General features: G+C 45.0%; 1 protein-coding gene across 7 annotated transcripts in view; it reads left to right on the plus strand.

Annotated features, from left to right (window-relative positions):
• Tox2 (TOX high mobility group box family member 2) overlaps nucleotides 1–15,206 on the plus strand; it is a 137,309-nt gene that overhangs the window by 113,895 nt on the left and 8,208 nt on the right. For all 7 annotated transcript variants that reach the window (XM_008850994.2, XM_008850998.2, XM_008850993.2 and 4 more), the window contains 2 exons: nucleotides 10,936–11,175; nucleotides 14,019–14,246. In XM_008850994.2, coding sequence (XP_008849216.1) covers nucleotides 10,936–11,175; nucleotides 14,019–14,246 — 468 coding nt within the window. The remainder of the gene's footprint in view (nucleotides 1–10,935; nucleotides 11,176–14,018; nucleotides 14,247–15,206) is intronic.

Genomic DNA, 15,206 nt, shown 5'->3' on the forward strand with positions numbered 1-15,206 from the left:
GTAACACAAGTGACACCCAGTTTAAGCTCACTCCTTGAGCAAGCTCATGGGAAAGGAAGAGGGAAACTTCTCAACTGGATACTCACATGTGCTTTGCTATGTAGAATGTCAGCCCTCAGTTTGGTCCACACAGCTCCCTACCTGGGAGGGCAGGCACATTGTCACCCTGTGCCCCAATCAGAGCTGCTGGGCTCCAGATACCCACAGTCAACAGATCACAGGCAACAGGCAGGTGGAATTCTGGCTTTCTACTTCCTAGCCATGGGATCCTGGGACAGTCACTTGACCCCACTTCACCCTGAGTCTCAACATTTTCATAGAATGTTGGAAGGTTGAAGTATTTCCAACAAATAGTTATTCACAGAACCCCAGTACAGTGTTAGTACACAGTTCCTACATACACGATATACATATGCACACACACGATGCACATATGCACACACATGACAGAGCCTGTGCATGGTGAGTGCTCATTGATGCAGCAGTAAATATGGTGTAGTAACTATTATTACCACCCTCTACAGACAAGGACGCTAATGTCTTCCATGCCAGTCTGTCTGGATACTGTGAAGAGATTATAAAATGCTGGCCGGTAGCTTCTAACCTCCCTTTGGAGTCTGGTGATGCTCAGGATTTGAGGAACTTTGGACTATCTCGAACCCAGGCAGGGGCTTAAGCAACAGAATATGGCAGAAAAGAACCTCTGTCACTTCCACAGAAAAAGTCCCAATTCCCCAGGCAGGGTTGAGTCTGTAAAGGATATCTGAGTCCCCTGGCCCCCTCTGAGGAAGCAGGAGAGGGAATCAGTTTTAGAAGCAGAGAGGAGGTGTGATTTCTCACTCCGTCCCTGGGGAGAATTGCTCTCAGCACTGGGAGCTCCCCATGGAGACTGCAGCTGTGTGTGTGTGTGTGTGTGTGTGTGTGTGTGTGAAGCTCCTTGCAGTTCTACAACACTGAGACTTTATTAAGCCTCATTATGCTTGCAAGGCTATACCTCCTTCCTGGAGAGGAGGCAGGTGTGGCTTCCAGGAGGTGGCCATATGTTTGCATGCAGGAAGCAGAAGGCCATTTGTCTGGTTTCCAGACATCTCCTAAGCAAGGCTGTGCACCAGACCCTCTTGACATAGTGAGCCACCAAGGGTCCAGGGGAGGCTCTGAGAGAGGGGCAGCAGAGGATGGAGAGGAGAGTGAGGGCAGGAGGAGGATGGCAGAGGAGTGCTCACATCTAGGAAGCAGCCTTCTGAATGCTCAGGGAGCTCTGGAAAGGAACTGTTGGCCTTAGTTTGATGTTTTACAAGGCCACTGCCAAGTAGTCCTTGAAGTGCACTCAGAGTTGCTAAATATGCCATCATTTTCACTTTGGGGAGATTACGAAGGAGTTCATGAACTACCCTAGAAAGTCCGGTGTGCTTAGTGGCTGTGCCCCTGTGTTATTGTTATGTATCTGCTAATAGTCTGTCAAATATTGTCCATATGGAGAGGTCTGTCTCCTTGATTGGGTGTTCTCTGAGCTCAGCACTGGGTCTGTCACAAACACGGTTTCTGAAAGGCCTGCCAAGGGTTTGTAGAGAAGCATCTGTAAGCAGGAGTGAGCTCCATAGAGAACTTGACATCCTTCCCAGAGGCCGTCCAAGCATGTTTGGCTTTCGCTATATTCAGGAACCACAGTAAGCATTTGCTAGAGGAATTAGAAATATGAAGAAAAGTCCCTGAGCAACTGTATGAAATCTCCTGGTCTGAAGACGATGTCTTGTGAGGGTGCCACTCCAGAAAATGGGAATGGGGGAGGAGGGGGTTTCTTCAGAACAAGTGTTACATAGTATGTCCACGTGACAGGAAAATTCAGAATCAAGAGAGACTGTCCAGATAAAATAAGTGATGTTTGGTTTGAAAATCCAGTGAAAATACCGAACAACACGGTGAAAACCAAAGAGGGAAAGAGCAGCTCGAGATTGTCTCCCCACCTCCAAGCTCAAAATAGGAGCAAAGACAGAAGATCCTAATGATTTGATATGTGTTTAATGGGAAGGCTAGAAAAAAAAGGCAATAATCAGATACATAATGGTAGAAAATGCCATTTATCTGAAGAAAGGAGAAAATGTTCCATTCAAAATAATCTGTGACATATCAGCAAAATTAACACTATTGCCTCTACAGGGACATACATCATACGGCTTTTTTTTTTTTTACATTTCAAAGGAACTTTGAAGTTAAAAAAAAAAAATCATTGCCAGGCATGGTGGTGCACACCTTTAATCCCAGCACTCAGGAGGCAGAGGCAGGCAGATCTCTGTAAGATCCAGGCCAGCCTGGTCTGACCAGCTAGCTCCTAGTAAGCTGGGGCTATAGGGCTCTGTGTCCAAAGCAAACAAACAAAAGCCATTATTGGGGCTGGGAAGATGGCTCAGTTGATAAAGTGTTTGCAAGCATGAGGACTTGAGTTTCATCCCCAGAACCCATATTTTTAAAAGCTGGGCATGATGGCGTGTTCTTTTTTTTTTTTAAATTTTACGTACGCGTGTATTGCATGCATGTATATGAGTGCACCCGTGTCGTGCAATGCCTCAGAGGTCAGAAGAGGGCTTCAGATTCCCCTGGAACTGGAGTTAAGAATGGTTCATAATGCCATGTGGGTGCTGGGAATGGGACCCGGTCCTCTGAAAGAGCAGTCAGTGCTCTTAACTGCTGAGCCATCTCTCTAGCGCCATGTGGGTGCTGGGAATGGGACCCAGTCCTCTGAAAGAGCAGTCAGTGCTCTTAACTGCTGAGCCATCTCTCTAGCTCCCGATAGCGTGTTCTTATAATCCCAGCACTGGGTAGGTGGAGGCAGGTGTATTCTAGCCTGCCTAGCCACTTGGCAAGTTCTGTCTCAAGAAACAAAGTGTTCAGCACCTAAAGAATGACCCCCACAATTGTTCTGTACCCTCTACATGTACCCGCACACACTCATGCACACGTACATACACACACAAAGTCTATTATTATCATCAGATTATGAGACTATTTAAAGTCGCCTAAGAAGATCAATAATCAAATGGGCAGAGGGTTTTTTTGTTGTTGTTTTGGTTTTTGTTTAATTTTCAGACAGGATTTCACTATGTAGCCTTGGCTAGCCTGGAACTCACAGGATCTGCCTGACTCTGTCTCCAAAGTGCTGGTACTAAAAGGGTGCACTGCCATGCCTGGCACAAATGGACAATTTTAAAGTGAAGGTGAGGTATAGAGGGACCTGGTTTACATACCTCAAAGGAATGACCGGCACACAAGGGAGAAGAGTGTGAGAGATTGAAGACCCACTATGCAGGAGTATGCTACACTGCAGATGTGTGTACCTGTGATGTGCTGGGTATTGTGAATTCATTTGTTTTGCTGTTGACTTTTAGAGTTTCTAGCCCAGGCTGGCCTTGAACTCTGTGTAGCCAAGAGTAACCTTAAACTTCCCATCCTCCTGCCTCCACCTTCTAAGTGCTGGGATTATAGACAAGCACAACCACTCCCAGTTTATGAAGTGCTGGGGATAGAACCCAAGGCTTCAAGTCACATCCCCACTTTCATTTACTAAGTGTTGAGCCCTGCTACGGAGCACTCCCACTAACAAAAGAAGCAGAAACCAACAGAACAGCCCAGATAACTTCTGAATAGTGCTCCATCTCATGAGTAGTCAGAACAGCGCAAACTGGAGAGCTCTGAGAGCATTTCACACTTAGCAGACTCACAAAAATTAAAAACATACACCATGATCGGTATACTCCATGATTGGTATTGGCAAGTTATTAAATCACAGAAATGTGTGATTGAGGAATTCTGCAGAGGGTGGCTGGGGAGAAAAAAATCAAACAATCCTTAACAGCCTTGCTGCCAGTTTGCCCTTGAGGAAATCATGTTGATTTCTTGTTTAAAACTTAAAAGGTAAGCCCAGCATGGTGGTGCACGCCTTTAATTCCAGTACCCGGGAAACAGAGGCAGGCAGATCTCTGTGAGTTCAAGATCAGTCTGGTCTACATAATGAGTTCCAGGCCAGCTACAGGGAGACCCTGTCTCAAAAAGACCAAAAAAAAAAAAAAACCAAACAAACAAACAAACAAAAAAACTTTAAAACTAGGCATGCTGGTGCACACCTGCAATTCCAGCACCCAAGAGGCTGAAGCAGGAGGATGGAGGATTCAAAGCCAGCCTGGACTCTGCCTAAACAAACAAATAAACAACAATAACCAGAAATAAATAAAACTACACTCAAGAAAAGGTATGTACTTGTTGGGGGTAGCAAAAAGAAGAGATATAGAGATTCAGTCATAAAATCTATGCTTTTAAAAAAGTTCACTTTTTAGGGCTGTTTTTCAGTTTCTGTGATTAATAGAATGATACGTATCACAATATATTGGGAACTGGGTCAGAGACTAGCACTCACCTATGTGCTGTTTGTAGGATGTGCACTTAAAATGATGCAAGAAAAAAGTAATAATAGGCTGGAGAGATGGCTTTGCAGTTAAGAGCACTGGTTGTTCTTGCAGGGGACCCGGGTTCAATTCCCAGCACCCACATGGTGGCTAACAATCATCCATAATGCTAGTTCCAGGGGAATCCAGCACTCTCCTCTGACTCCACAGGCATTGCACAACACAGGTGCGCTTACACACATGCATAAAATAAAAATAATAAATATTTTTAAAATAATTATGATAACCAATAAAGTAGGATGGAAGGCAGAAACATTAATTGAGGCAAAGATGCTTATTTTAAGAATAAAGAGGAGCCATGATAAAGATAGCATGTTCTGGGACATCTAAAGGCTGAAAAACTGAAACCCAGAGTCTCACACATGCTAGGCAAGCACTCTACCCTGAGCTTTATTTACCTTCAGCCCCCATCATTAAGTTATACATGAAATTACAAAAATTAGTTCTATCCAGGGGCTAGAGAGACGGCTCAGTGGTTAAGAACACTGGCTGCTCTTGCAGAAGACCAGGGTTTGAATCCCAGCACCCACATAGCAGCTAACAACTGTCCATAAGACGGCCTCTTCTCTCCTCGCGGGTATTGCATGACACAGGTGCACTTATCTACATGCAGGCAATGCATGCATACACATAAAATAAAAATAATTTTAAAAATATATCTATTTTTTTGGTCTTTTTTGAGATAGGGTCTCCCTGTAGCCCCAGCTGTCCTGGAATTCACTATGTAGACCAGGCTGGCCTTGAATTCACAGAGATCCGCCTGCCTCTGCCTCCGGGAGTGCTGGGATTAAAGGCGAGCGCCACCATGCCTGGCTAAAAAATATTTTTAAAAAATTGGTTCTATCCTAAGGCGTAATGGAAGCCTCAGTATGTTCTGAAAACATAACAATCTAGGAATCATATTCCCTGACCACAACAGCAAAAAGATACATTAAATTAGAACACTCTTCAAATCACATGAGACTATCGAACCTTCAGTCCCGCAACACGCATGTGACACATGCAGCTGAGGTTTTCCTTGACAAGCGGAGCTGTTCAACCTCAGTACTAGAGACATTTGGTAACAGAGAAATCTTTGTCTGGGGGACAAGGGCGGAGGGCGGCCATCCTGTGTGTTGCGGGGAGGTCAGCAGCACCCTTGGTCACTACCTACTAGATGCCCGCAGCACTGCCCGTTGTGAGAGCTGAAAATGTGTCTAGACACCTTCAAATGCCCCTGCCAGCAGAGCTGCTCCTGCCTGAAACTTGGCCCTAGATCTACATGCCTCTGAACTAAAAAAGGAAAAAAAAGTAAAACTGCTTAATTTGAAAAAGCTACATCAAAAATAACATATGACACGAGGTAAATGTTAATAGAAAATCAGAATCGAATGAATAAGGATCAAGTTGTTGAATGTATTTAATGCAAGAACTGCGTCATTTGATAGTTAAAATATATAAACTTTTGAGAAGAAATGATTTTAAAAACAGCATGCATTCACAATATTACAATGTTGAATAAGGGTTTAACTAAAAAGTAAACAGTGGATTAAAAAACTATAGTATTGGGCTGTAGGGATAGCGCAGCCGTTAAAGGCTAAGGCTAACAACCAAAATGTTAAAAAATATAGTATCACCAGTATGAGTTAAAATCTGGGGCTGGGGGAGCTGGAGAGATAATTCAGTGGTTAAGCACACTGGCTGTTCTTGCAGAAGACCTGGATTCGAATCCCAGCACCCACAGGGCAACTAACAACTGTCCATAACTCCAGTTCCAGGGGATCTGACAGCCTCTTCTCTGCGGGCACTGCACAACAAGGGTGCACTTACCTACATGCAGGCATAACACTCATAGACATAAAATAAAAATAATAAAATATTTTTTTAATCTGGGGATGGGAAGATGGCTCAGTGGGTCAGACCATTTGCTCTGCAAGAATGACTGAATATGGGGAGAACGTTGGCAAGAATAAAAGGTGTCTGAATGTGCAACGGCCAAAATGTAATTCAGAATCAAATGTGTGATGAATCCAAGGACTTTCTGGCCTAGTTTATCCATGTGGCCTTGGGTTCTGAACACACAGGAGTGTGTGTGCTGTCACACCATCAGTACCAACAAACACCTCCTGAAACACCTTGCTCCAGATTCAAAACCATCACATATTATGAACTGCAGTGTTTCTGCTGTACACATACAATTTTCTTCTCCTATAAAGCATAATGGGAGTCTGCAAGATGAATCAGCAGGGAAAAGGGACTTGCCTTCAAGCCTGGCAACGGATACCGAGAGAACTGACTCCCACAAGTTGTCCTCTGACTTCCACACGCACACGCACACGCACACATACACACACACACACACACACACACACACACACAAATGAATGTAAAAATGGTTTAATTGTGGAAAACTAAGACAATATTTTCCTACCATCTTCCTCATCTAGGCATTAAATTAGTACATCTTGGGATTGTATTTTGTTAAAATGTATGATTTTTGAAAATTGTTATTTGAATACCCGAATTGAGCTTCATAAAAAAATGTTCAGTGAATTTTGACTTAGTGTTAGAACAGGATTTCCAACCACGTCTGAAATGACCCTAAATGTACTTCTGCCATTTTATGCTACATATTTATGTAGAGTTCTCAGCATTGACAATTATAAAATCAAAATATTGATCAACTCTGAAAAATATTGAAGATGATCTAAATTCTGCAGTATCATATATTCAGCCAAGATTTAATTTTTATGTAAAAGGAAATGAGCAATCTATCTCATTAGTTTGCAAAATTGCTTTCATCTTTAATAAATGGTAATGTTACAAGTATACCAAAGACTTTTTCAAATAAATTCCCTTACACTTTATTATTGGTAAATGTTTGATTTGTATAGCTATTTTTATTTAGCTGTATGTATATCCAGGGTCATGTAAAAGTTTATTGAATGGTAAAGGGGTCACAAGTTGAAAAAAATTTTAAAGTCCTGAGCAAGACAGTCCCATGTGAGATTAGAGAGCCAAAGTTAAGGATGGGGTCTAAAGAGTTCAACCACTGCTAATCACATAATACACCTGACCACAGCATGCCATTTGTCCATAAGTTCTTTAGAATATGTAAAGATCTGATTATATTTGGGTCCCAAAGAAAACCCTAACAAATTCTCAGAGATACAGAGGGTACATTGCACATTCTTGGATGATTTCTATTACTAGAGACAATGTGAAAAGAAACAAAATTAACCACTTAGAAATTGTTGAACTCTTCTTTAAAACTCCTGGGGCAAAGAAAAATTTAAAAATTAAATATCTATATAGTAACAAAAATCTTACACATTGAAACCTATGAGAAATACTCAAGAGGAAATTTTGTAGCATCAAAAAGTTTTTAATGGCTTAGTTTTAAATTATGTGTATAGAAGGGATAGTGTGTGTGTGTGTGTGTGTGTGTGTGTGTGTGTGTGTACACTCTTGCATGCAATGGGTATGTGGAGGCCAGAGGTCCATATTGGGTGTCCTTTCTCTATTGCTCTCTTTCCTATTTTCATGTGTGTGCATGCATGTGTACCCATGTTTGCATGTGTGGGGCACATGTTTGTGAGTACATATGGATATGTGTGAGTGTTCATGTGGAAGCTGGAGCCTGACAGTGGGACTCGTCCTCCATCGCTCTTGCATCTTATTCACTGAGGCAGGGTCTCTCAGTGGAGCCCAGAGCACACCAATATGGCTAATCCTGCTAGCCAGCTTACTCTGGGGATCCAGTCTCCACCTTCTGAGGCTGGAATTCCACCTGGCATTTATATGAGTTTCTGGAGGTCCAAACTTAGGTCCTCCTATTTGCCTGGCAAGCACTTTAACCACTAAGCTATCTCTCCAGGCTTGCCCTCAGTTTTGAGTCAAGATCTCTCACTGAGCTCTGAAACCTTGCAATTTCAGCTAGGCTGGCTAACCAGCAAGATCCTAGGATCGACTTGTCTCCACCTCCTCCAAACACCTCCAAACCTTCCTATACCCCCAACCTTCCACCCCTTGCCACTGGGGTTACAGATGCACATATACATGCTTTTTACATGGGTACTGGGGATCTGAACCAAGGTCATTATACTTACACAGCAAGCTCTTTACTCACTGAGCCATTTCCCTAGCCCAAACCGTCTTAGAACCAATAAAAAGGGGTAGGGGAATAAATAAAATTTAAAATTTTGAGGGCAAAGCAAGAATAATCTTTATAAAGCAGGAGAGAGTAACAAAGATAAAATGAAATATTAAAGAATCAGAAAATGGGCTGGAGAGATGGCTCAGAGGTTAAGAGCACTTGCTATTCTTGCAGGGGACCTGGGTTCAGTTCCCAGGATCCTCAAGGTGGCTCAAAACCACCCATAACTCCAGTTCCAGGGGACCTGACACTCTCTTCTAGACTCCTCAGGCACCAGGCACACACATGGCACACACATGGTGCACATACATACATAGCGGCAAAACACTCATATACATAAATAAAAATAAATTCAAATCTTTTTTCAAAAAAAAAAGAATTAAAAAACAGAGAAGCAGAAGAGATAAATTTGAGATCTGAGTTTTTTGTTTGAGACAGACTCTCACTAATAGTCCAGGCTGTCCTGGGGTTTCAGGCTGTCCTGGGATTACAGGCATATGCTGGTGAGATCTGATTCTTTTAAGGAAAAGATAAAGAACCCACATAAAATTGAAAGCCCATTAGCTTGCTTAAAGGAAAAAACGTGACAGGGCTGGAGAGATGGCTCATTAGGTAACAGCTAATGAGCCAGCTCTCTTGCAGACTGCTCTTGCAGAAGACCCAGGTTCAAATCCCAGCACCAACATGGAAGCTAACAACAGTTCATAATGCCAGTTCCAGGAAAATAAACATCCTCTTCTGTTCTTTGCAGGCGTTGTACAACATGGGAGCATTTACATACATGCAGGCATGACACTCATAAAATAAAAATAAATAAATCAAAAAAGGAAAGAAAAAGTGAGAGGCACCTGCAGGCATTTAACATTAGAAATTAGATAGGATAAGTAACAAATGTAGAGGAAATACAAAAGAATTCTAATAATATTCCAGTTGGTAAGCCTTGCTGAAGAGCACTTCTGTGTTTATGTTTGGGTCAAGAGTACTCACTACTCTTGAGACTGGAGAGATGGCTCAGTGTTTAAGAGCGCTGGCTGCTCTTGCAGAGGACCCAGGTTTAGTTCCCAGCACTCACATGGCGGCTAACAACCTTCTGTAACTCCAGTTCCAGGGGACCTGACACCCTGTTCTGGCCTCTGCGGGCATTGCATGCATGTGGTGCACTTACATATGTACAGGCAAAACACTCATACACATAAAATAAAGATAAATAATTTTTTAATATTCCAGGGCAGTAATTTACTTTTCTTTTTAATTTAATTTTATTTGTTATTTTTATGTGTATGCATGTATTGCCCGTGTCGTGCAATGCCCACGAGGTTGTCGGATCTCCTGGGACTGGAGTTAGAGACAATTGTTAGTTGTCATGTGGGTGCTGGGATTCGAACCTGGGTCTTCTGCAAGAACAGCCAGTGTTCTTAACTGCTGAGCCATCTCTCCAACCCCCAATAAATAATTTTAAGAGTACACACTATTCTAAATATGTGCTTACATTGAGGATGCTTATGTGTAAAATGAGTAGTTTTCTTGTATTCCAAAAATTACTGACTCAGCTGAGCATGGTGTCACACATCTTTAATCACAGCACTTGGGAGGCAGAGGCAGGTGGATCTTTCTAAGATTGAGCCAGCCTGGTTTACATGGAGAGTTTTAGGCCATCTGAGGCTACAGGGAGAACCTGTCTCAAAAAGTAAGAAAGAGAGAGAGGGAGGAAGGGAGAGAGGGGAAGGAGGGATGGAAGAAGAAAAAAAGAAAAGAAAAAGAACAATGCTAAATAGTATCAAGAGATTTATTTATTTGATGCATTTAACAGACTTATACCATACAGATCTTACTTTGTGCTGGGTACATTTAGTCCTTAATGATCTTATAACTGAGGCACAGAGAGGTCAAGTCATTTGGGCCAGTGTCACCCACCTGGCAAGGGGGAATAACCAGGATTCAAAAGTCAGCATCTGACATCTACACCATTTGGCACTGTTTATTGCACAGGGAATCAAGGCAAAGATGTGTTTAGGAGGGAAGCTCAGTATTGTAAGATGATCCATTCACAGCTGGACTGAGCTTTAGTAAGAGCTGCAGTGCTAGTCATCTGCCCAGGGTGGGTACCAAGAGAGTGGTAAACTGCCAAGGAGGCTAAAGGTCTCATGGGAGCTCCAGATCACACAGAGGTCAGGGAGACTGGAACTCCAGTTTGACAGTCTCCTGTGGGGATACTCATATGAGCAAGGCACAGCCCAGCATGGAACTGGCCACTTGCCACCTGTCACCCACATGCCCTCCCTGAGCCTAAGAGGAGGTGCAGCAAGACAGAGCCTTCTAACCCAGTGCCCTGTTCTCTCTCAGATCCAGGAGATGGTCCACTCAGAGGTGGCTGCCTACGACTCAGGCCGGCCAGGGCCCCTGCTGGGCCGCCCAGCGATGTTAGCCAGCCACATGACTGCCCTCAGCCAGTCCCAACTCATCTCCCAGATGGGCATCCGGAGCAGCATCGCCCACAGCTCCCCATCACCCCCAGGGAGCAAGTCAGCAACTCCCTCTCCGTCTAGTTCCACACAGGAGGAGGAGTCAGATGCTCATTTCAAGGTGCGTGGAGTGGAGGGGCCTCACTTCAAGGTTCCCTCCTCAGTGGAGGAGGGGCTCTGCCAGGATATGTCCCTCTGGAAAAGACTAGAAGGGAGGCTTGGCCCTTTGCTGGAAACTGAGTCAGCAGGTTGTTCTGTGGCCAAAGGGATAGCACCTGGGGCCTTGGGAACAGAGGCTATGGCTACTGGATGTGCTGGAGACCCTCCTGTGGGCACATGGTGGCCCTGCAGTGGTCCAACACTCAGCCACAGTGTCCATGGCAGGAGGCCCTGACCTGAGCAGGGTGCTTGTACCTCCCCTCATCCTGGTCCAGCTTTATCTCAGGATAACTGGGCCTGCATCCAGGCCATGTGGGGATGATTTCCTTCTTAACTGCCTCTCTTCCTCCTTTCTTCCTTCTTCCTTCCCTCCCTTCCTCTTTCCCTTTTTCCTTCTTTCCACACATTCCTGGGCATTAAACCTAAGTCCTTGTGTGTGCTAAGCAAGCACTCTATCGCCAAGCTACATCCCCAGCCCTGGGGATAGTTTCTGTTTTAATTTTTATTTAACAGACACTTCTATGGTCTGGAGAGATAGTTCAGTTGTTAAGGTACTTGCCTGGCATGCACTGAGTTCTGGGTTCAGTCCCCAGCACCACATAAATTAAATGTGGTGGTTCATGCCTGTAACCTCAGCACTCAGGAAATGGAGGCAGGAGGATTGGAAGTTCAAGGTCATCCTAGACTACATAGCAAATTTGAGGCCATCTTGGACCACATGAGATCCTGTCTCAAAAAAAAAAAAACACCAAAAAACCATATTAAACACTTCTAAAATACCCACAGGCCCAGTACACATGTAGTCCTGCATAGCAGGAACTAGTCATTATCTCCATTTGGCAGATGGGTATACTGAGGCAAAGAATAGTTAAGTAACATCCAGTACCACACAGCCAGGATTTAGTCTCAGGTGGCTGCAGTGCAGTCTGGTAAAGTGCTTGCTGTGCAAACATGAGGTCTGAGTCCCAGCACCAGAGAGGATCCCTGGGGCTTGCTGACCAGCCAGCCTAGCTGAATGAGCAGCCCTCAGGCCACTGAGAGACCCTGTCTCAAAAACCAAGGCGAGTGATGCCTGAAGAACAACACTCAAAGTTGGTCTCTGGCCCCCACAATCAAGTGCACACCCATATATTCACACACACACACATGTAACTTTACACACATATACAAAGAGATCAATCTTCAGTCCTCATCTTACCTCATCTTCCAGGATAGAAGCCTGGAGAGGCCCCAGGGGAGACTCTGAGACAGTGTTGTCACCGGTCCTACCAGGCTTTCCTGTCCCTCAGGCATGAGATATGAGTCTATTCACTGACCCAGGTCATCTTGTCAATCCGTCATGCCACCTTCATCCTGTTGGCACACACAGCCTCAGACCTTACTCCAAGGCTCTGGACCAAAGGCCCTAGTACCTGTGTAGCCTAAGTGTCCCCACAGAGAACTACTGGGGTCTTTGGAAAGCATCCCAGCTCTTCCCCATTCTGGAAACCCTGAGTCAGGTGTGTTTGGGACCGTGGTCCTAGAATCTGTCCAGGCAGGGCCCCTGACAGGATAGCAGCCATGTTAGCCTCACCCCTTCCCAACCTTAAAGGTCCCAGGGAACCCACAATTTTTATAACCAGGGGTATTAGTTGGAGATTATTTATGATTGCTAGGGGTAATACAGTTGAAAATAAGCCACACATAGACCCAGAAACATACTCCAGACACTGCACTGTCCTAATCTTTCAGACCTAGTGATGGTCTAACAGGTAACAAGAACACCTGTCTAGGAGACTGAACCTGTGGGCTTTTTGTTTTCCATTTAGTGAAACAAGGTCTCTAGATGTTGCCCAGGCTCGCCTTGAACTTTTGCTCCTCCTGCCTCAGCCTCCTGGGTACTAGGATTATAATACAGATTACAGATAAAGCCTCCATGCCTGGTTTTGGGCCTATGTTTTGATTCATTAATCATTGTTGATTAAGAGACTTTAGAACTCTGCAAAGGCAGATGTTAACTTGGGGTGAAAGATGATAGAAAAACAGAAGAAAAAATTTGGGGGGGGTTAAAAAAATTTTTTTTGGTCTTTTTGAGACAGGGCCTCCCTGTAGCCCCAGCTGGCCTGGCACTCGCTATATAGACCAGGCTGGCCTTGAACTCACAGAGTTAAATTTTAAAGTGATAGAAATGCAGATGTTTTCTGTCCACCAGGAATGGTAGAAAGTCCCAGTGTGATGGACCTGTTGCTTTTTAGGCTAGCCTCTGGCAAGTTCCCAGTTTAGCTCAGCAGTCTCCAGGGACTGCCAAGAGTCTCCCAATTGACTCCACAATGGTGATGTTCTCCATGAACCTATACCTCAGGCTACTGCTCAAAACATGTGTATCTGTCTGTCTGTCTATGTGTGACTCGGGGTCTATCTGTCTGTCTATGGGAACCTGTGTCTCTGTAAATAGGTGTGTGTTGCTCTTCCGTTTGTCTGTGTCTGTATGTGTCTCGGTATCTCTGTGTGTATGTGTCTATTTCTGCCTAAATGTATGTATATGTACATCTGTCTGTCTGTGTCTATCTGTATGTATATAACTGCATGTCTATTTGTCTGTTGTCTCCCCTGCCCAAATGTGTGGTTAATCTGACAATACAGGTCAAGCTGCCTGGGTATGAGGACCTCATGAAGCATCCCTGTCACTGCCTGGGAGAGAGCTAGGCTAGACAAGTCTTAAGTAAGCTGCTAAGAAAACCCTAGCCTGGCCCAAGGTTGGCTGGGGTCACCTTTGGCACGAGGCCCTTGACTTTCTGTGGTTTTCTGACTCCTCTTGCCCTATAGATCTCTGGAGAAAAGAGACCCTCAACAGACCCAGGAAAAAAGGCCAAGAACCCAAAGAAGAAGAAGAAGAAGGACCCCAATGAGCCTCAGAAGCCCGTGTCAGCCTACGCTCTCTTCTTCAGAGATACTCAGGCTGCCATCAAGGGCCAGAATCCCAGTGCCACCTTCGGGGACGTGTCCAAAATCGTGGCTTCCATGTGGGACAGCCTAGGAGAGGAGCAGAAGCAGGTGAGCCTGGCGCCTCTCTGAGCTGTCCCTGAGACTTTGGACTCTAGAGCCCAGGGTATGATGTCAGGCCCAACCTGTGGGACCAGAGGCTTCTGCAGGGGGCTTTCTAGGCCTGTTTGCCCATCTGTAAGCTAGGAATCTGAGTTCCTTCCATTCCTGATGCGCCCCCCCCAGCACTGTTCACTCATGACTTAACTATTGTGGATCTCTACTTCTCTGTCTATAAATGAGCAAGTATCTCTCTCCCTCTCCATCTAGTACCACCAACTCTTTCCTTTCTCTCTCTCAGGCCCTGTGGCCAGCTTCTCTGAAGGCCTCCAGGGGGATGAGATGGGGTTGGGGAGGGGGGCTCACGTAGTTGCAAATGCATCTCTCAGGAGTACCTCATTTCTTTGAGCCTTGGCTTCCCTATCTACTGACTACCAGCCTCAGAGCATGTCTTGGCTGAGCACATGGTGGAGGGCGGAGAGGCTCCTTCCATGACCTCACTGCATCCTTCCAAGACCCTAGGGAGTCTCCATCCACACTAGCCTATTTTGATAGGAAGAGGTGGAGACAGCAAGAGGCTAAGGGCCTTGCTCAAGGTCAGCACTGAGAGTGAGGCTGGCATCAGGACTTGATCAGGCTGTAGAACCAGGAAGGTCAACTGGGCCGTTGGCATAACAGATAGTAACCCAATAAGCAGACAATAAGTGTAAAATCCTAGTGGTGCAATGTTGTGGGTCGGGAGTGTGCATGGAAGCAAAAAGAGGGAGAAAGGACACAACCCTGGAGTGGATATCAGGTCTCCAGGTGAGACTGGAGGGTTAGCTCCATGGAGGAGGGGGGACTTGGGGTGGGGGCACCATGCTGACAAAAGCCAGAGAAGGAAAGAACCGGGATGTACATGGTACTAGGAGCCTAGAGTGGCCGAATGGAGGTGATGAGGACTCACGTGGCAGTGATGGAGCTGGAGAGGCA

This window comes from Nannospalax galili, unplaced genomic scaffold (genome assembly GCF_000622305.1).
Source record: "Nannospalax galili isolate Female #2095 unplaced genomic scaffold, S.galili_v1.0 scaffold205, whole genome shotgun sequence".
Classification (NCBI taxonomy): Eukaryota; Metazoa; Chordata; class Mammalia; order Rodentia; family Spalacidae; genus Nannospalax; species Nannospalax galili.